Raw genomic sequence first — 21,680 nt, forward strand, 5'->3', positions numbered from 1 at the left:
TCATTGCTCTGACTGCTTGACAGGATACTATATAAACGCGACATGCAGGACCCATAGGAAGGTGACCACTGAACTCTGCAAGGCAAGATGGTCCTTCAGGTTCCTGCTTCACAGAGGCGACTGCCAAACATTCTACAAGGCACAGGGAGAAGCAACTGAGAGATTCTAGGACTATAGGCTGAAGATGGATATCCCAACATTGTGGGGGAACTTTGGGTGCCTGTCCAGACAAACAGATGTCTCTGGTCATTTCTAGAGTTTTGGAAGTTGCTTACAATGCACTTCCTGTTTACTTAGGTAATATAATATCCTTCTGGGGTCTTTGATGGAGTTGAAGACTATATAGTCATAATTATAGTTTCCCTTGGTTATGATAAAGGGTAAATCAGATATGAAACTTTAGATTCACAAAAATAAGACAGATGATAGAGTATTTTCCTTAATTTTGCCAAACACAAATAGACTAGATATTATAACTATAATTCTTGCCTGATAACTATTTTATTATATATAATTTTACTATAAAGCTGAAACCTTCCTTTCTGATTAGACAGAAAAGGGGAAGTGCTGTGGATGTCTTTCTGTATGCTGTGAATATATGTTGCTCTCATTGACTAATAAATAAGCTACTTTGTCCTGTGGCAAGGTAGCTTAGAGGCAGGTGGGAAATCCAAGCAGAGATACAGAAAGAAGGGCAGAGTCGGGGGAGACACTGAGAACTGCCCCAGGGAAGCAAGATGTAATACAACACATGTAAAGCCACAGAACACATGGCGATACATACATTAATAGGAATGGTCGAGTTTAACTGTAAGAGCCAGCTAGCAAGAAGCCTGAGCCTAAGGCCATACAACTTGTAATTAATAGTAAGCCTCTGAGTAATTATTTTATAAATGGCTGCAGGATGGTGGGAGAGATTCGTCCGGATCACGGGGCTGGGTAGGACCTGAGAAACTTCTCCCTACAAGAGCCACTGAAGTAAAATCTTTGCTTTGCTGGGACAATTGATGCCAAATAACTGGAGAAATTAGTGGTGGTTAACATGAGACCAGTAACACTGAGGTGAAATCTTCTAGGTGTGTTCTCTTAGGAACAGCACCCAGAGGCTGTGCTCCTTCTCTGGGGTCAGCACCCAGAGGCTGTGCTCCTTCTCTGAGGTCAGCACCCAGAGGCTGTGCTCCTTCTCTGAGGTCAGCACCCAGAGGCTGTGCTCCTTCTCTGAGGTCAGCACCCAGAGGCTGTGCTCCTTATCTGAGGGTCAGCACACAGAGGCTGTGCTCCTTCTCTGGGGTCAGCACACAGAGGCTGTGCTCCTTCTCTGAGGGTCAACATCCAGAGGCTGTGCTCCTTCTCTGAGGTCAGCACCCAGAGGCTGTGCTCCTTCTCTGAGGGTCAACATCCAGAGGCTGTGCTCCTTCTCTGGGGTCAGCACCCAGAGGCTGTGCTCCTTCTCTGAGGTCAGCACACAGAGGCTGTGCTCCTTCTCTGGGGTCAGCACCCAGAGGCTGTGCTCCTTCTCTGGGGTCAGCACCCAGAGGCTGTGCTCCTTCTCTGAGGTCAGCACCCAGAGGCTGTGCTCCTTCTCTGAGGTCAGCACACAGAGGCTGTGCTCCTTCTCTGAGGTCAGCACCCAGAGGCTGTGCTCCTTATCTGAGGGTCAGCACACAGAGGCTGTGCTCCTTCTCTGGGGTCAGCACCCAGAGGCTGTGCTCCTTCTCTGGGGTCAGCACCCAGAGGCTGTGCTCCTTATCTGAGGGTCAGCACACAGAAGGGTCCAGAAGGGGCCAAGGTTGTACTATGTCCTGGCAGCTGAATTTGGTAATGTGTAATAATGTCAGAGGTGGCTGGTTTTGAAGGCATAAAGGGGTCATACAGAGCAGCTGAGGTTTGGCATGTGAGAGGGCAGAAGAGGCCTTTAGAAAAGGTATATCCTCAGCTGCAGTAGAAGCCCCAGGATTGAAGTGGTCATGGGGAGAAGCTGAGGCTTGGCACCAAGTGGTAGGACCAGAGTCACTGAGAGAGCCCAGGAGAAGTTATTGGTGACAATACAGGCTAGTTGCAGCTGAGAGCCCAGAATTTGGGAGATAACAATGTGATGGCCACCAAGGACAACAGCAGCTGTATAGTGGAGCCAGCCTGAGACTGAGGCAAGCGGCTGTGTCCTGCCAACAGCAGAGTTGGAGCAATAGAGCCCACTGATGTCCAGAGGATCACGAGTGGGTCCCAGACATCAAGCACTGAACTTTAAATGCTGCTGAGTTCTGGTTTTGCTTTGTTTAGGTTGTGAGCACACTCTGCTTTTTCCCTCTCTGAGTAAAAATGTAGGTAACTCATTCTATTTTACAGGAACCTATAGTTAGGGCTCTGGAATTTTAGAGACTTGGAAATATTATAGACTCTAGAGACCTTAGAGAAGCTGTGGGTAGTTTAGAGAGGCTTTGTCCTTTGAGACTGTGGATGTTTTAAAGTGTTCGGATCTTTAAAGACTGTAAGAGGTATTAATACGAGAGCTTGGGGATGAACAAGAGAGAAAAGATCGTGGTTTAACAGTTATGCAGCTGTGTCAAGTTGACAAGGTGACAATTGTCCTGGTTAGTTGTCAACCTGACACAAGTTAGAGTCATTTGAGAATCATGAGCACTAATTAAGAAAGTTCCATTGGGTTAGGCTGTGTGCAAGCCTGTGGGGCTTTTCCTTGACTAACAATTGATATGAGCAGTCCCAACCTGGAGCAGGTGGTCCTAAGTTGTCCTGAAAAAGCAAACTGAGCAAGGAATGAGAAGCCAGCCAGTAAACAACACTCCTTCATGGATTCTGCTTCAGTTCCTGCCTCCAGTTCCTGCCCTGACTTCCCTTTATGATGAACTGTGATTAAGATATATAACCTGCTATTCAATGGGACCAGGCATCAATTTATTACGATGCATCTGGAAGTCAGGAAGTCTTTTGTTCATTGTTCCTACAATTAACAAAATAGTACTGTACATTACATCTATCTGGAGAGTTAAAATGTTGGCATTCCTTTAGTGTGTGATGGGGGGGGGAGGCAAGCCAGACATTTTCTGTGTAGCCATGACTGTCCTGGAGCTTGCTCTGTAGACCAAGCTGGCCTCGAACTCACAGAGATCCACCTGCCTCTGCCTCCTGAGTGCTGGGATCAAAAGCATGTGCCCTACCAACCAGCTAGTTAGCATTCTTATCACAACAAAATGTAATTATTTTAATGATGGAAAATCTTTTAAATTCCAAGAAAAACAAGTTGAGAGTATATTGCCACTAGATCTGTACAATCAACAATGACAAGGCAATCTTCCCAACTAAGATGAAAGGACTCTGGACAGTAAGGAAAATCCACCAGAATGAAAAAATAAAAGACTGCATAATTGAATGAAAATGAAGACACAACATACCCAAACTTATGGGACATAATGAAGGCAGTTCTAAGAGGCAATTTCATAGCACTAAGTACCTATATATATATATATAAAAATAAAAACAAAAACAAAAAACAAAAGAAGTGATCTCATAATGGTAACATAACAGCACACCTGAAAGTTCTATAACAAAAAGAAAAAATAACACCAAAAGGAGTAGACAATAATAAATAAACTCAGGGCTGAAATCAATAAAACAGAAACAAACAAACAAATACAAAGAATCAATGAAAAAAAAAGAGCTGGTTCTTTGAGAAAATTAGTAAGACTGACAAACTGTTATCCAAGTTAACTAAAAGGTGGAGAGAGAAGATCCAAAGTAACAAAACTAGAGATAAAAAGGGGAGACACAACGACAGACATGGAGAGTTTTCTCAATAGATGCCACCTACCAAAATGAAGATAAAATAGGCAATTTAAACAGACCAATAACCCTAGTGAAACAAAAACGCTAATTAAGTCTCCCAAACAAAAGAAGCCCAGAGCCTGATGATATTTTTAGCATAGAATTCTACCAGAAACTGAAAGAAAAAAAAAATGATCATCTCATTAGATGCTGGAGAAGCTTTGACAAAATCCAACATCCTTCATGATAAAAGTCTTGGAGAGATTAGAGATAAAAGGGACACACCTAAAGATAATAAAGGCAATTTACAGCAAGCCTATAGCCAACATCAAATTAAAAGGAGAGAAACTCAAAGCAATTCCACTAAAATCAGGAACAAGACTGGCTGCTCACTCTCTATATATCTTTTCAATATAGTTCTTGAAGTTCTAGATAGGGCAATAAGACAGCTGAAGGAGATCAGGGGGATACAAATTGGAAAGAAAGAAATCAAGGTATCATTATTTGCAGACAATAGTATAGTATACATAAACAACTCCAAAAACTGCACCAGGAAACTCCTACAGCTAATAAACACTTTCAGCAAAGTAGCAGGATACAAATTGACACACAAAAATCAGTAACCTTCCTATATACAAATGACAAATAGACTGAGAAATAAATCAGGGAAACAACATCTTTCATAATAGCCTCAAAAATATATAACATCTTGGGGTAACTTTAACCAAGCAAGTGAAAGACTTTTATGATTAAAAACTTCAAGTCTTTGAAGAAAAAATTGAAGATGGTATTAGAAGATGGGAAGATTCCCCCCATGCTCATGGATCAATAGGATTAATATAGTAAAAATGGCCAACCTACCAAAATCAATCTACAGATTCAATGCAACCCCCTCAAAATTCCAACACAATTCTTCACAGATCTTGAAAGGACAACTCTCAGATTTATATAGAAACACAAAAAACCTAGGATAGCTGAAACAATCCTGAATAATAAAAGAACTGCTGGAGGTATCACCATCTCCAGCCTTGAATTGTATTACAGAACTATAATAATAAAAACAGTGTGGTGTTGGCACAAAATAAACATGATCAATAGACTCAAACTGAAGACCCAGACATAAATCCACATATCTATGGACACCTGATTTTTGATAAAGAGGCCAGAAATACACACTGGATAAAAAAGACAGCATCTTAAACAAATGGTACTGGTCAAATTGGATAGCTGAATGTATAAGAATACAAACAGATCCATATTTATCACCCTGCACAAAACTCAAGTCCAAGTGGATCAAAGACCTCAACATAAAACTAGATACACTAAACTTGATAAAAGAGAACGTGTAGAATAGTCCTGAACTCAATGGCACAGGAAAAGACTTTCTAAATAGAACACTGTTGGCACAGGCACTAAGATCAACAATTAATAACTGGGACCTCATGAAACTACAAAGCTTCTGTAAGGCAAAGGACATTGTCATTTGGACAAAGCAGCTGCCTCCAGAATGGGAAAAGATTTTACCAACTGCCCATTCAATAGAAGACTAGTATCCAAAATACGTAAAGAAATGAAAAAACTGAATATCAAAAAAAGAAATAGCTCAATTAGAAAATGGGGTACAGATCTAAAAAGAATTCTCAAAAGAGGAAACTCAAATGACTGAGAAACAGTTAAAGAAATGTTCAGCATCTTTAGCCATCAGGAAAACACAAATCAAAACTACTTTGAGATTTAATCTTACACCCATCAGAACGGCTAAGGTCAATAAAACAAAAGATAGCTATGGATGTGGAGTAAAAGGAACACTTATCCATTGCCGGTGGGACTGCAGATTTGTACAGCTCTATGGAAATCAAGTGTGACGGTTCCTCAGGAAGCTGGGAACTGATCTACTTCAAGATCCAGCTATACTACTCTTGTGCTTAGACCCATCCCACCACAGAAACACTTGCTTAACTATGTTAATTACTGCTCTATTCATAATAGCCAGAAATTGGAAACAACCAAAATGTCCCTCAACAGAGCAATGGATAAACAAAACGTGGTACATTTACACAATGAAATAGTACTCAGCCACCTGTCAGAGTGGCTAAAATCATTAACACAAGTGACAGCTCATGCTGGCAAAGATGTGGAATAAGGGGACACTCATTGCTGGCAGAAATACAAACTTGTACAGCCATTATGGAAGCCAATAAGGCAGTTCTTCAGAAAGTTGGGAATCAATCTACCTCAAGATCCAGTTATACCACTCTTGTGTATATACCCAAAGGACACTCCCTCCTACCATAATGACACTTGCTCAACCATGTTCATTACTGCTCTATTCACAATAGCCAGAAACTAGAAACACCTAAGAATGGATAAAGAAAATGTGGTACATTTATACAATGGAGTATTACTCAGCTGTTAAAAAAACAACAACATCATTAAACATTCAGGCAAATGGATAGAACTAGAAAAAAATCACCCTGAGTGAGGTAACCCAGACCCAGAAAAATAAATATGGTATGCATTTGCTTATATGTGGACATCAAGTAAATGGTAACCAAGCTACAATCCGTAGACCCAGAGAGGTTAGATATAGATGGATGGTCTAGCAGGGACACGTGGATCATTCTGTGAGACAGAAGTAGAATAGATGTTATGGGTGGGACAGGAACAGGAGGTTCAGGTGGGTGGGGGAAGGGAGATAGAGTTGAGGGAGAGAATGCAGGGAGAGACAGACTTGAGGAGCATTTGAGGGATGATATGTAAACCTAGTACAGTGGAAACTTCTTAAAATACATGAACGTGATCCTAGTGAAGTCTCCTAATAAGGTAGAGTCTCAACCGGCCATCTTTTGTCACCAAACAAGGCTTCCAGTGGTGTGACTAACTTGCATTCAATTGAGTTGTTGGCTAAGGGGCTTCTATGAAAATCCCCAAACAACCCAGGCTGTTGCTTAAGACAATGGATTGTTCTCCACAAACTGACACAAGGGGCCCCATGGCTGAGGACAAGACCCACACAACTCATTGAACATTGAGAGGTCAAGCTAGAGCCTACACTGAGTCTTTACCCATATTTTCTAGTGTCTTCAGTGTGGGAAGGTACTGTGCAGGCTACCAAGGAAAAACATTAATACCAACCTAGCCACAAAACCTTTTTCCTACAGTCTGTCTGCCTGCAAGATATGATAGGGCAACGGTGGCACAGAACTTGTGGGAGTGGTCAACCAATGTCTGATTTGACTTAAGGTCCACCCCATGAGATGAAAACCATACCCAAGAACCAGAGACTAGATATCCTGGAAACCTAGGATAAAACCAAATACTACTGGTCTAAAAAAAAATAAAACATATCAATAAAATGACTCCTAATGATATTCTGCTATACTCAAAGATCAGTACCATATTCAGTCATCAGCAGAGAAGCTTCTCCAGCAGCAGATGAGAAGAGATGCAGAGACCAACAGACAGACAGACATTATGTGGAGAGGGATTCTAAATGGGATGTCGCCATCAAATCTCTCCCCTCAGAGCTCAGTCAGCCCAAAAGAAGAGGTAGCAGAGAGTCTAAGAGCCAGAGGGGCTAAAGGACACAAAGAGAATATGGCCCTCTGAATCAATTAAGCAGGGCTCATATGAGCTCACAGAGACTGGAGCAGCAAACACAGAGCCTACATGGGTCTGCCCCAGGTCCTCTGCGTATATATTATAGCTTTCAGCTTAGTATTTTTATGGGACCCTGAGTGTGTGAATGAGTAGGTTCTCTTGATTCTTGTGCCTGCTCTTAGGGCTCTTTCTCTTCTTTTGGCTTGCCTTGTCCAGACTCAATGTGATGGTTTTGCGTTTTCTTAATACATTTTATTTTGTCATGCTTGGTTGTAATCTCTTAGAAGCCTGTTCTTCTCTAATGAGAGACAGAAAGGAATTGGATCTGGAGGAGAGGGGAGATAGGGAAGAACTGGGAGGAGTGGAGGGAGAGAAAACTATAAGAATAAAAACTAAAAAAAAATTAAGTTAAATTTAAATTTAAAAAAAGAAAGAAAGAAATTCACAGGTAAATAGTTGGAACTAGAAAAACTCATCCTGAGTGATATAACCCAGATCCAGGAGGACAAACATGGTATGTTTTCACTTATGTGTGGATATTAGCTATTGGGTCATTAACCACGAAGGAGCTACATTGGCTTACCTATAGGAAATGGAGGCCATTTTCTCCAATGAGTTTCTCATTTCCTCCTTCTCAGAGGACTCCAGTTTGTGTCAAGTTGGAAAACTACTAACCAGGACAAATAGCTTAAAGACTAAATGATAGCAACATTTAAAATATTTTGATATAGATACATACACAAAAGAATCAAAACTTATGCACTATTTATTAAAATGTATGGCTGTCAACAACTACATTAAAAAAGAAGTTATGTTTTTAATTAAGATAGATGTTTTCATACAGTATATTTTGATTATAGTTTCCCCTCGCCCAACTGCGCCCCGCCCCCAGATTCTTGCCACCACCCTACCCACCCAAATCCACACCCTTTTTTCTCTCCAGAAGAAAGTTTTTAAATGAGGACTCTAACTTTCCATGCTAAGAGAATATTTACATGTTGACAAAGTAGATAACTTGAATAAAATAAATTATCAAAATGAATTCACAAAGAAACACAAATTTTAAATAGATCTCAGAAGGGAATGAATGAGTATAACAAACTTCCAAAAGTCTAGCGCCAGAAAGCTTTGTTTTCCTCTTTTCCTTATGGGCCAGCTATTTATTTATGGCTCTGTGTTATGCTGTCTTGTTTCTTTTATTACTCTAAAATTCAGAGTTTCTGGATTTTACCAGGCTTCTATCTGCTGTTTACTATTTTCCTTTCCTTCTTTTCCTCACTACTCATCTTTCAAAGTTAGGTTTCTACTGCTATAATAAAACACCACTGACCAACAACAATTTGAGGGGGAACAGGGTTTGGCTTATACATTTGGTCAGTCTATTATGAAGGAACTCAAAGGAAGAACCTGAAGGCAGGAACTGAAGCAGAGGCCATGGAGGAACACTGCTTACTGGCTTTTCCCCATGAAAAACAAAGTCCTAGGAAGACCCACAGGTGCACCAGCTAGCACTATGAAAACATGAAGCTTAAGATGGGGATATGTATACTAGAGGGATGCCACAGAAAGGGCTATTGCATTTCTCAGCTACTCACTGGAGCAGTGGTGAGAAACTGGCTTAGGAATTTTTACAACGAAACCTCGTACCTAGGGAGAGCAAAAGATCTGCCTTTTAGTTTCTCAGGGCCTCTCTCCTTCCAGTGGCTGAGTGAGCCATCACCCTGGAAGTTTTACTCTAGTGTGATACTGTTTGAAGTCTTAGTGAGAGCAACTAGGCAAGAGAAAGAAATAAAAGGATATGAGAATAGGAAGCCTATTTGCTGACAATATGATCCTATACTTAAAAGACCCTAAAGACTCCACCAGAAAACTCTTAGACTTGATAAACACATCAGCAAACTAGCATAAACTCAACAGTTTTTTAAAGTGATTTTTCTATACACAAACAAACAAACCAAAAACATGATTAGAAAGAAATCAGGAAAATAGCTCCATTCACAATGGCCTTGCAAGGAGTGTTCAAAAGGGTTACTGGAAATGAACCTAACCAAGATGGTGAAATAATTCTTCAATGACAACTTTAAAACCTTATAAGGAAAAAACTGAAGAAGACATCTGTCTTAGTTAGGGTTGCTATTGCTGTGATGAAAACCTGACCAAGCCAGGTGGTGGTGGCGCATGCCTTTAATCCCAGCACTCAGGAGGCAGAGCCAGGCAGATCTCTGTGAGTTCAAAGCCAGCCTGATCTACAGAGTGAGATCCAGGACAGGCACCAAAACTACACAGAGAAACTCGGTCTCAAAAAACCAAAAAAAAAGAAGAAAAAGAAAGAAAGAAAGAAAGAAAGAAAGAAAGAAAGAAAGAAAGAAAGAAAGAAAGAAAGAAAGAAAGAAAGAAAGAAAGAGAGAAACAAAATAAAAAACCTGACCAAAAACAAGTTGGGGAGGAAAAGGTTTATTTGGCTTACACTTCCATATTGCTGTTCATCATCAAAGGAAGTTAGCACAGTAACTCAAACATGGTAGGAACCTGGAGACAGGAACTGAAGCAGACACTATGGAGGGGTACTGCTTACTGGCTTGTTCCACATGGATTGCTCAGCTTGCTTCCTTATAGAACCCAGGACCACCAACCCAAGGATAGCACCACCCAAAACAGGCTGGGCCCTCCTCCATCAATCACTAATATAGGAAGTACTCTACAGCTTTTCCTACAGCCTTATCTTATGTAGGCATTTTCTTAATTGAGGTTTCATCCTCTCTGGTGACTTTATCTTATGTCAAGTTGACATAAAACTATCCAGCCCAATATCCCATATTCATGGAGAAGAACTAATATTATGAAAGTTGCCTTATTACCAAAAGAGATCTACAAATTCAACATAATCTCCATCAAAATTACAAGGACAATTTTTTATAGATATATAAAAAAGCAAGTCTAAAATTAATATTGAAACAAAAAATTACCTACAACAGTCAACACAATCTTGAACCCAAAGGCTAAACATTGAGGTATCATGATAACTAATTTCTAAATATACCACAGGGCCACAGTAACAAAAACAGTGTATTATTGGGACCAACAGAGACCCATAGATCAATAGGATAGAATAGAAGAACTGGAATAACTCATACAATTACAACCATCTGATTCTCAATAATCGTGCCAAAACATACTTTAACAAAAGTCTTTTAAAAATTGGTGCTAGAAAAACTGCATATAAAAGAAGAAACTAATCCCTATGTCTTGCCTTGTACAAAATTAATTCAAAGTGAGCCAAAAACTTAAGATCTAAAACTAGTAGAGAAAAACATACAGAAAATACTTCAAGATCTAGGCATAGACAATAAATATAACACCACAGCTTGGAAAATAAGAGCAAGAACTGATAAAGAAGATATTGTAACATTTAAAAGCTTGTATGCATTTAGAAGAATGACAGTAGGTCTGTAGCTATCACTCTGCACAAAACTCAATTCCAAACGGATTGAGAACCTCAACATAAAACCAGACACCCTGAATCTGATGGAGGAGAAAGTAGGAAACAGTATTGAACTCATTGGCACAGGAAAGGTCTTTCTGAACAGGACACCAATAGCACAAGCACTAAGACCAACAATTAATAAATGGGACCTCATGAAGCTGAAAGTCTTCTGTACATCAAAGGACATCATTTGGGCAAAGCAGCAGCCTAAAAATGGGGAAAAATATTTACCAATTATATATATATGACATATAGATAGATAGATAGATAGATAGATAGATAGATAGATAGATATGACAAAGAATTAGTATCAAGAGTATCAAAGAACTTAACTGAAGCCAGGCCGTAGTGGTGCATGCCTCTAATCCCAGCACTCAGGAGGCAAAAGCAGGCAGATCTCTTGAGTTCAAGGTAGCCTGGTCTACAGAGCAAGTTTTAGGACAGCCAGGGATACACAGAAAAACCCTATCTTGAAAAAAAATTAATTTTATATATATATATATATATATATATATATATATATATATATATATACACTGAACATCAAGAAAACAAATAACCCAATTCAAAAAAATGGGGTATATAAGTAAACACAGAGTTCTCAAAAGGTAAATCACAAATGGCCGAGAAAAACTTTTGGAAAATGTTCAACATCCTCAGCCATCAAGAAAATGCAAATTAAAACTACCTGGAGATTTCATCTTACCCCAGTCAGAATGACTAAGATTAATAAACAAATGACAGCATATGCTAGCAAAGATACAAGGAAAGGAGAACACTTACTCATTGCTGGTGAGAGTATAAACTCATACAGCCTCTATAGAAAACAAATATAGAGGTTATCAAAAAGGTAAAAATAGATCTACTACAAGATCCAGCTATATCACTCCTGGGTAAAAGATTCTCTATCTTACTATAGAGACACTTGCTCATCCATGTTCACTGCTGCTCTATTCATAATAGCCAGAAATTGAAAACAGCCTAGACACCCATCAACTGATGAATGGATAATGGAAACGTAGTACATTTACACAATAGAGCTGTTAAGAAAAATGAAATTTTCAGGTAAATGGATAGAGCTAGAAACAATCATCCTGTGTAAGTTAACCCAGACCCAGAAAAACAAACACTGCATGTTTTCTCTTACACGTGTTAGCTTTCAGCCTTAGATACATGTGCTTCATTTAGAATATCTACACAGGCTAGGAATGTGGTGAGGGACTAGTGGGAAGGAGGGGATTTTTGAAAAAGGGGGAGACAGAATATAGTGTTAGAAAGAGATAGAATGAAAACTTGAATAGGAGTATTAAATGAGGGGCAAGGAAGGGCTAGGTAAAGGGGGGACTATGAGAAGGGACAACTAACAAATGCAGGCCTTTTGAAAAGCCACATGAAAACTTATGAAGCTTCCTAATATATATATATATATATATATATATATATATATATATATATATATGGAATTTAAATGGAGTTACAATATAATGAGGAAGACAATGTCCCAACTAGGCATCACACACTAAGTAAAGCCTCCAGGATGGGTTACATATTCTTGAGTCATTGGCCAAAGGGTTTCCAGAGCTGCCACCTGAGAACATCACATGCTAATGCTACTGGTTACCAGAACCTGATGGCACAATTCTATTGCTGAAGAGACCATATACTTATGTCATTGGAGAAATGGAGCCATGTCCAACAAAAAGCTTTACTCCTGCTGACTAACATCCATAGTGATGTTACTATATACATACATTACCAGATAAGAAATCACCAATCTCATACAGCCACAAACCCTGTGAGATATGAGAATGCAGGTAGGTACCTGCAAGACAGAGTATTGCAACAGTGGCACAGAGGTTATGGTAATAACCAATCACTTTTTAAATGGATATAAGGCCCATTCCATGAGATAGAACCCATACCTGACATATTAATGAGGCCAAGGCCTTCAATGAGATAGACCATTGTCCATAGGGGAAAACCTACTACTATTACTCTGATAAAGAAACATTGCAATAAAATAACTCCTAATGAACTATTCCTACACCCATGTGCATTGTTCAGCCTTCATTAGAGAGGCTTTTTCTTGTAGTAGATGGTAATTAACACAGAGACCACAGAATAAGAAACACCAGAATGTTAGGCTCTAAATGGGCTGCCTTTATCAAACCCCTCCCCCCATCAAGTCTCATGATCTATGCAGAAGAGGAGGCAGAAAGATTGTAAGAGCCAGAAGTGGTGGATGACTCCAAGGAAACTATGTTTTCCAGATACAACAGGGCTGATGCATGTTGTGGAACAGAATACTTGTTTAACTATGTAAAGATGTGCTGCTGTTTCACCTTGCATGCCTAAAGCACCTGATTGGTCTAATAAAAAGCTGAACAGCCAATAGCTAAGGAGAGAGAGGTTGGTTGGACTGGTGGGCAGAGAGAAAAGGGGAGCCAGCCAGCCAGACACGGAAGAAGCAGGAAAGCAGGATGGACAATATGTAGATGAGATAAACGAGCCTGGGGCAGCAAATAGGTTAATAGAAATGGGTTATTTAAGTTAAAAACAAGCTAGCTAGAAACAAGCCTAAGCTAAGGCTGAGCATGTCTCTATGTCATGATTTGGGGGCTGACAGTAAAAGAAAGCCTGCTACAGATGCATACATGAACTCACAGAGACTGTGACAGCATGCCCAAGACCTGCACAATATCAAGCCATACAAAATCCCAGCATGAAGAAATAAAGTGGGCACAAAGTTCCACCCATAGCCAAGATGCTATATGCAGTTTATATCCCCTAAAAGAGGGAAAAATCAGTTTTCTCCAATGGAGTAACACTAGGTACACTGCAAGGCAGTCTTCATCCTCAGGAGTAGTTGACCAACACAAACTTGGCTCCATGTTTTTTTACATGCTTTTTTGTGTGTTTGGTTGGTTGGTTGGTTGGATAGTTGGTTGGATTTGATTTGGTTTGGAGTTTGTTTCTTTTTGGTTGTTGATTGAGAGAGGAAAAACAACATGAAGCTGGATGGTAGAAATGGGGAATATCTGGGAGGAGTTAAGAGAGGGAAGAGAATATGATCAAAATATATTGTATGAAATTTTTAAAACTAAAAAAATTGCTAAACCATATGCACGGCAACAGAAATAACTGAGTGAAAATATAGGCTACAGAATAGGATAAACTCTCTGCCAGCTATACATCTGGCAACAGTTTAATATGCAGAATATACAAAGAACTCAACTCAGAACATTAAATAGCAAAAGAACAAATAATCTAATCAGCAAACAGGCAAGTGAGTTGAACTTATACTTCTCACCAGAAATACAAAAGGCCAATAAATACACGGAAAAAATGTTCATATCTTTGGCAGTAAAGGAAACAGAAATAAAAATTAAATTGACGCCAGTTAGAATGCCTACTATCAAGACAAATATTACATACTGAAAAAAACGGGGGAGTGAAAGGGAGGAACCACTTACATTGTTGGTAGGAATGTAAGTTAGTCCAGACACTATTGAAATGTAATATACCAATATAATGGAATAATGTTCTCCCACAAAAAGAAATGAACCATTAATACACTCCCCAAGTAGCTGAAATTTGACAAAAATATGCCAAATGAAAAAAGCCAGACAACAAGGGTCATATATTGTATGGTTGTATTTATTTCAACTATTCAGAATAGAAAAATCAAAGAGATAGAAAACAGACAAATGTTTGTCAAAGTAGATGAAGGGTATGCAAGAAATAATTGCTTCATGAACAAGGCATTTATTTCAAGGTGATTTAAATGTCATACAATTAGGTAATATGATCACTGTACAATAGTGTTAATGTATTCAAATCAACAGACTGCACTGTAAGGTTTATGTGTTATGACTATTTGTGTGTCTGTGTTGGATTCCATAGAGCTGAAGTTAAGGGTGGTTGTAAGCTGCCTAATGTGGGCACTAAGAATCAAACTCATGGCCTCTCTGCAAGAGCAGCAAGGGTTCTTAAACACTGAGCCATCTCTCTAGCACCTGAATTATACATTATGCATTTTAAATGGTTAAAATGATTAACTTTTTGCAGAAGAAAAGCTCAATAGATATAGATTTTCCAAAATATAAAGCCAGCTAGGAATTCAACTCAATAGAGAAATGAATGTATCTTAAAAATGTACATCATGAAACATTGTAATGACTCCTTCTTGTTTTCCTTTTTCTTAACACCAATCCTGAAATTGATCCCCTAAGAATATCAATAAAAAATTAACTTCTGACCTCCATCATAAATTCACATCACCAGGCATAGGAACACATGCCTATAATCTCAGCAATTGAGAGATTGAGGCAGGAGGATGGTGAACTTGATTCTAACCTATACTACAAATCAAGACCTTATTTCAAAAAAGAGGCCTCAATAAATACATGGTTTTTAATTTTATCTTTTTTTTTTTTTTTTTTTTTTTTTTTGGGTTTTCGAGACAGGGTTTCTCTGTGTAGCTTTGCGCCTTTCCTGGAACTCGCTTTGGAGACCAGGCTGGCCTCGAACTCACAGAGATCCGCCTGGCTCTGCCTCCCGAGTGCTGGGATTAAAGGCGTGCGCCACCACCGCCCGGCTAATTTTATCATTTTTAATTATATGTTTGCATGTGGGTATGTGCACATGAGTGTTCATGCTTGCAGGGGCCAGAGGCATCAGAATCCCCTGGAGCTGGAGGTACAGGCAGTTGTGAACCACCTGTTGTAGGTGCTGGGAATCAAACTCAGGTTTTCTGAAAGAGCACTATTAATGGCTGAGCCATCTCTCCAACCCAATAAATATATGTTTTAAAATAATCAAAATTATTCTTTGGAAGGAAAATAGTTGTTCCTGTCAAGGACTGGCTGCAGGATGAGACATTGGCCTACTCAAGACACAAACTTCAAGGATACCAATTCCCCATCGAGTGATGCAGTGTTTGTATAGAACTTAGATCACCTTCCCATGTGTTTTGTGTTATTTCTCTTGTTGCTGCTAGGTACTGAACTCAATCTTCATGCATGCTAATCGCACAGTCTATCAAAGAGTGGCCATCTCACTTCCTCCCACTTTTTTTTTTAATTTATTTTAATTTATTTTGCAATACAATTCAGTTCTACATATCGGTCACGGATTCCCTTGTTCTCCCCCCTCCTGTCCCCCTCACCTTCCCCCCAACGCCCCCCCCCCATTCCCATCTCCTCCAGGGCAAAGCCTTCCCCACAGACTGAGGTCAACTTGGTAGACTCAGTCCAGGTAGGTCTAGTCCCCTCCTCCCAGGCCAAGCCAAACAATCCTGCATAGGCCCCAGGTTTCAAACAGCCAACTCATGCAATGAGCACAAGATCTGGTCCCACTGCCTGGATGCCTCCCAAACAGATCAAGCCAATCAACTGTCTCACCCATTCGGAGGGCCTGATCCAGTGTGGACCCCTCAGCCATTGGTTCATAGTTCATGTGTTTCCATTCATTTGGCTATTTGTCCCTGTGCTTTATCCAACCTTGGTCTCAACAATTCTCGCTCATATAAACCCTCCTCATTCTCTTTGATTGGACTCCCAGAGATCCACCCAGGGCCTAGTCATGGATCTCTGCATCCAGATCCCTCAGTAGTTGGATGAGGTTTCTAGCACAACAATTAGGGTGTTTGGCCATCCCATCACCAGAGTAGGTCAGTTCGGGCTGTCTCTCGACCATTGCCGGCAGTCTGTTGTGTGGGTATCTTTGTGGATTTCTGTGGGCCTCTCTAGCACTTTGCTTCTTCCTGTTCTCATGTGGTCTTCATTTACCATGGTCTCCTATTCCTTGTTCTCCCTCTCTGTTGTTGATCCAGCTGGGATCTCCCGCTCCCCCAAGCTCTCTTTCCCTCGACCCTCGCCTTTCATTACCCCCACTCATGTCCACGCTGTTCATGTAGATCTCATTCCATTTCTCTGTCATTGGGCGATCCCTGTGTCTTTCTTGTCCTCCCACATTTTTTTAATCATCTCTAGGTTGTATCTACCTAAAGCAACGAAAATGCTATAGAATTGCATTTATTTATTATCTGTGCTGTTTGAGAAGAAAGCCAGTCTCCACATGTTTAATTAGCACAGGCATGTTTCTTTTCCAAGATCTGAGTAGGGGTGGCTAGAGAAGCAGTGCGGTAGTAAAGGGTCTGTTCTACACGCACAGGGGCCGGTTAGTAAAGGGTCTGTTCTACACACACAGGGGCCTGGTTCCAGATCACCAACCACACCTACCAGCTAGGATTGGTGGTTCACATACAAAATAACAGTGGGGATGATAGGTCAGTCAGTTCCCTGGAGTTCACTGGCCAGGCAGGCTAGCTGAATCAATGAGCCCCAGGCTGAGTGAGAGACCCTGTTTCAAAGAATAAGGTGGACAGAGACTGAGGAAGACACCTGACACCAACCTCTAACACACATGTCCACATGACACATGTCCACACACACACACACACACACACACACACACACACAGAGAGAGAGAGAGAGAGAGAGAGAGAGAGAGAAAGAGAGATAATCTGTACTTAGTTAAAACTACAGGTGCAAAACTGCTAAGTATCAAGAACCAACTGTGTACATTCTTCTCCCTCTTTTCTTTTAAATTAAAAACTATGTTATTAGTGTATGTGCACATGTACACATGTGTGTGTTTGCCTGGTGAGGGGGAGCAGTCGTGATGGTCAGAGGACAACTTCTGGGATTCAGTTCTCTCCTTCCATCCACGTTTTGGAGATAAGCTCAGGTCATCAGGTTTGAGCAGTAAGTGCCAACTCTCTGGCCCTGCACGTGCTTTTAAATAAAAGACATTATTTTTCTTATTTAATACCAGCATCAGTCCCAAGTGGGATTAAAAAATAGTAGATAGACAACTGCTTTATACAATATGGTTTTAGATTCTGAAAAGTTTAATGGAGTGTGTCAAGTTTAGGAATTAGCAAATATCATTAAAATATTTTAAAATGCAGAAAAATGTTCATGGAAACAAATTATTTACTATATTAGAAGTAATATTTAAATTCATTTTGTCAACTTATAGTTAGTTTTATTCTATAATAACTGATACTCTTAAGCCGTGTGTTAAAGACAGTAAATAAAGCTATACCACACAGTCTCCAAAAACACGAGAAAAATACCTGTGTGGCACACTGTGACCTAAGGACAGGTATGGCTAATTCTCTGAGAGCTTCAAGACCCTCTTGCCAACCAATCATTCTCATGCAGAACTTCACAAAAAAAGATAACTATCCCTAATTATCAGTAGTCTTTTGTAAATTTTTTTACTTCAAGTTTGAAGAGTAACTGACAAGTTAAACACCACTGCATTAATAGCCAAAGCCAAAAATCAAAATAGTTATCTATGGCTTCTGAAGTAGGAGGCATCAGACCAGTGCTGTAGACTTTCTTCTTTTGTGTGACAAAAAGAAAAAAAAAACTGAAGAACTGTGTGGCTATAGTTGTCCTGTTACCTTTAGTCTTATATTCAAATAGACACTTTCCATTTTCATAAGGACAGGGTCTAATATTTGCACTTTACATTGACAATGGCTTTCCCTGGAATCCACATCAATTGGACAAGTTAGGCTCTACCTAACATTTCTCTTCCATCTGGAGAGCTGAACAATTAGATTTCAAAGTCAACGCTAACTATATAAGGGGCATGTTATACATATGACATTTCCATCCTAAGACACAGCAGATAAAAATAATATCTAAGACACACTTAGCTGAAAATCTAAATTTCAGATCTGAAGCACACACCTACTTGGTGTGAGTATTAAACTATACTACTGGCTAAACTCTCTGGGGAAAGAAAGAGACCACGGTTTAAAGAATCCTAAATGAAAATAGAACTCAGACTACTAGATTTTTTCCAGAATATTTTTAGTGATTTAAAAATGTCATTTTCAAAACTTCAAAGAATACAGTGGATTAGTGTTTTTTAAGTGTTAAAATGTATTAAAATATTAGCTCATTATTTTTTCTTTTGTTTTGTTTTTGTTTTTTGTTGTTGTCCTTGTTGTTTTTTGAGGCAGGGTTTCTCTGTGTAGCCCTGGCTGTCCTGGCACTCTCTCTGTAGACCAGGCTGGCCTGAAACTCACAGAGATCCACCTGCCTCTACCTCCTGAGTGCTGGAGTTAAAGGCGTGCACCACCACCCCTGGCTAGTTCGCTATTATTTCATTTCTTTAAAAGTATTAGTTATATGAGGGGACAAATATGGAGCCTGTATGGGTCTGAGCTATGTCCGCTGCATATGTTATGGCTGAGTAGCTTGTGTTCTTGTGGGACTCCCAACAATGAGAGTGGGGAGTGTCTCTGACTCCTTTGCCTGCTCTTGGACCCTTTTCCTCCTTGTAGGTTGCCATGTCCAGCCTTGATATGAGGGTTTGTGCCTAATCCTACTGTATCTTGTTAGGCTATGTTTGGATATCCCTGGAAAGCCTGCCTTGTTTTGTTTTTGTTGTTGTTGTTTTTAAGGGAAATAGAAGGAGGTCGGGATGTAATATATGAGAGAAGAATTTTTTAAAAGTATTAATTTTAGGGTTTTAAAATTCTTGTTAGTCAGGCCGGGCGGTGGTGGCGCACGCCTTTAATCCCAGCACTCGGGAGGCAGAGCCAGGCGGATCTCTGTGAGTTCGAGGCCAGCCTGGGCTACCAAGTGAGTTCCAGGAAAGGCGCAAAGCTGCACAGAGAAACCCTGTCTCGAAAACCCAAAAAAAAAAAAAAAAAAAAAAAAATTCTTGTTAGTCATTCATTACTTCCATATATCTTAAAAGTATTAGATATCTGCATTTCCAAAATATTGTCAGTTAGATAATAACACAAATATGTAAATAATATTACTTTTAAATAATGAGGGGCTGCCAAGATGACTTGGTGGACAAAAGCGCGCGCACACACACACACACACACACACACACACACACACACAAAGTACATGAATAAACAAATAAGTATAAAAAATTCTTAATGAAATAATGAACATATATTTTACTCAAGGTGCTTACACAATGAATAGCTAACAACTTTTTACTATGCAACACATTTGTGCTGCTAATTACTACATATTAAGTCATAGTTTATAATATAAAAGCAATCAGTTTTGAAAATAATAGGTTGTTAAATGGATTTTTCATTTTAAGAATACATTCATATAAGTAAGAAATTTCCATTTGAATAACTTATTACCTAGCTAAGGAACACAACTATTGCCAATATATCCTATCTCTTCATGTGTACATGCATGGACAGTTGTTTGACAACAGTCCAATATTGTGTCAGGTGAGAATGGTGGTGGCCTATGGACCACTCAATAAAGACCACAAATAACTGCAGTGCATTTAGACCAGTTTGGAGAAAACATAATTTTCATAGTTTTACCAAGTACCTAAAATGAGTTCTAGAAAACAAATGACAATATAGTACATAGTCATTTCCAAAGTATGTTTTTGCTAATTTACTTTAAAAGATGGTCAAAAATAATTAAACTACTTTGCACTTAATAAAAAAATGACCAGAATAATCAGAGCAGAAATTGAATGATTTTAAAAATTTGTAATACCTTATGAAGCATGTTTTCTACTGTTCTCATGTGATTAGCAACACATTCTTTGTCTCTAGAAAAAAGAAAGAAAATATTAAGTGTGAGTATAACTCAAATCTTCTTACATTTGTTTCCATTTTAGTCACTATTCCTAACTGTCTTTGATCTCCCTTTAAAAGCATAGCACTTGATGCTGGGGAGGTGGCCTGTTGAATGAAGTGCTTACTGGCAAATGTGACAGGGTCCAGATCCCCAGAACACAATGGGAAGCCATGGCAGCCAGGCTATAATCCCAGTCTTCACAAGGCAAACACAGTCTCCCAGAGCAAATTGGCTAGCATGAAACTGGTGAGCTCCAAGCTCTGTGAGAACTTTGTTTCAACAAATAGAGTCGGGGCCAATCACAAAAGAGATTCAATGTCAACTTATGGCCGTCATACACAACACACACACACACACACACACACACACACACACACCAAACACATGTGAAAAAAGTGTAAAACATAACCATAGCCACTGATACATATACACTTAATTCTTGTGCTCACTTGTCCTAAACTGCGGGGAAAAAAATCAAAAGTTAAAAGAATGGAAAAGATAAAGAAACCATGATTACATTATTCATTATTCACAATTTAAAATTTTCTGAAAAAATAAGACATTCTTTAAATCATATTGGTAGCAAAATACTGTAAGTGGTGATGCTGTGTAAAATACTACCATCTAGCTACACGCCTTTAATACCAGCACTTGGAAGGCAGAGCCAGACGGATCTCTGTGAGTTCAAGGCCAGCCTGGTCTACAGAGCGAGATCCAGGACAGGCACCAAAACTACACAGAGAAACCCTGTCTCAAAAAAACAAAAATAATAATAATAATAATAATAATAATAATAATAATAATAATACCGCCTATCTTTGCAGTCTCTTCATGCAGCCACAATGAAATTCAATCCTCTGTGACCAACAACACTTGTGCAGTTACAAGTTCACTTCTTAGCCTGTGTATTTAATTCAGCTTTCATCATGAAATCAAACTCTGAGTGAAAATGCTAAAGACTAGATTTTAATAGCAATGTAGGAATGGGAAATGTAAATGATATAGTGACATCCCAGGTTTTAATCAGTCTCCTTTAGTTGTATAACATATCATGCCCATGGAAACAAGCCATAGACACCTGAATCCTGAGTTAAGCGCAGCACTGTAAAAACACAACAGAAATCCAGAGGTTTTACAACCCTGTCCCCACACACCCAAGAACC

The 21,680-nt window shown here is 39.4% G+C and overlaps 1 protein-coding gene across 3 annotated transcripts in view; it reads right to left on the bottom strand.

The window, feature by feature from the left end:
• Positions 1 to 21,680, bottom strand: part of Ccdc171 (coiled-coil domain containing 171) — a 314,303-nt gene that overhangs the window by 86,582 nt on the left and 206,041 nt on the right. For all 3 annotated transcript variants that reach the window (XM_052716877.1, XM_052716878.1, XM_052716879.1), the window contains one exon: positions 20,434 to 20,488. In XM_052716877.1, coding sequence (XP_052572837.1) covers positions 20,434 to 20,488 — 55 coding nt within the window. The remainder of the gene's footprint in view (positions 1 to 20,433; positions 20,489 to 21,680) is intronic.

The sequence above is a fragment of the Peromyscus californicus genome, unplaced genomic scaffold (genome assembly GCF_007827085.1).
Source record: "Peromyscus californicus insignis strain IS unplaced genomic scaffold, ASM782708v3 Scaffold_5__1_contigs__length_169319896, whole genome shotgun sequence".
NCBI classification, from domain to species: Eukaryota; Metazoa; Chordata; class Mammalia; order Rodentia; family Cricetidae; genus Peromyscus; species Peromyscus californicus.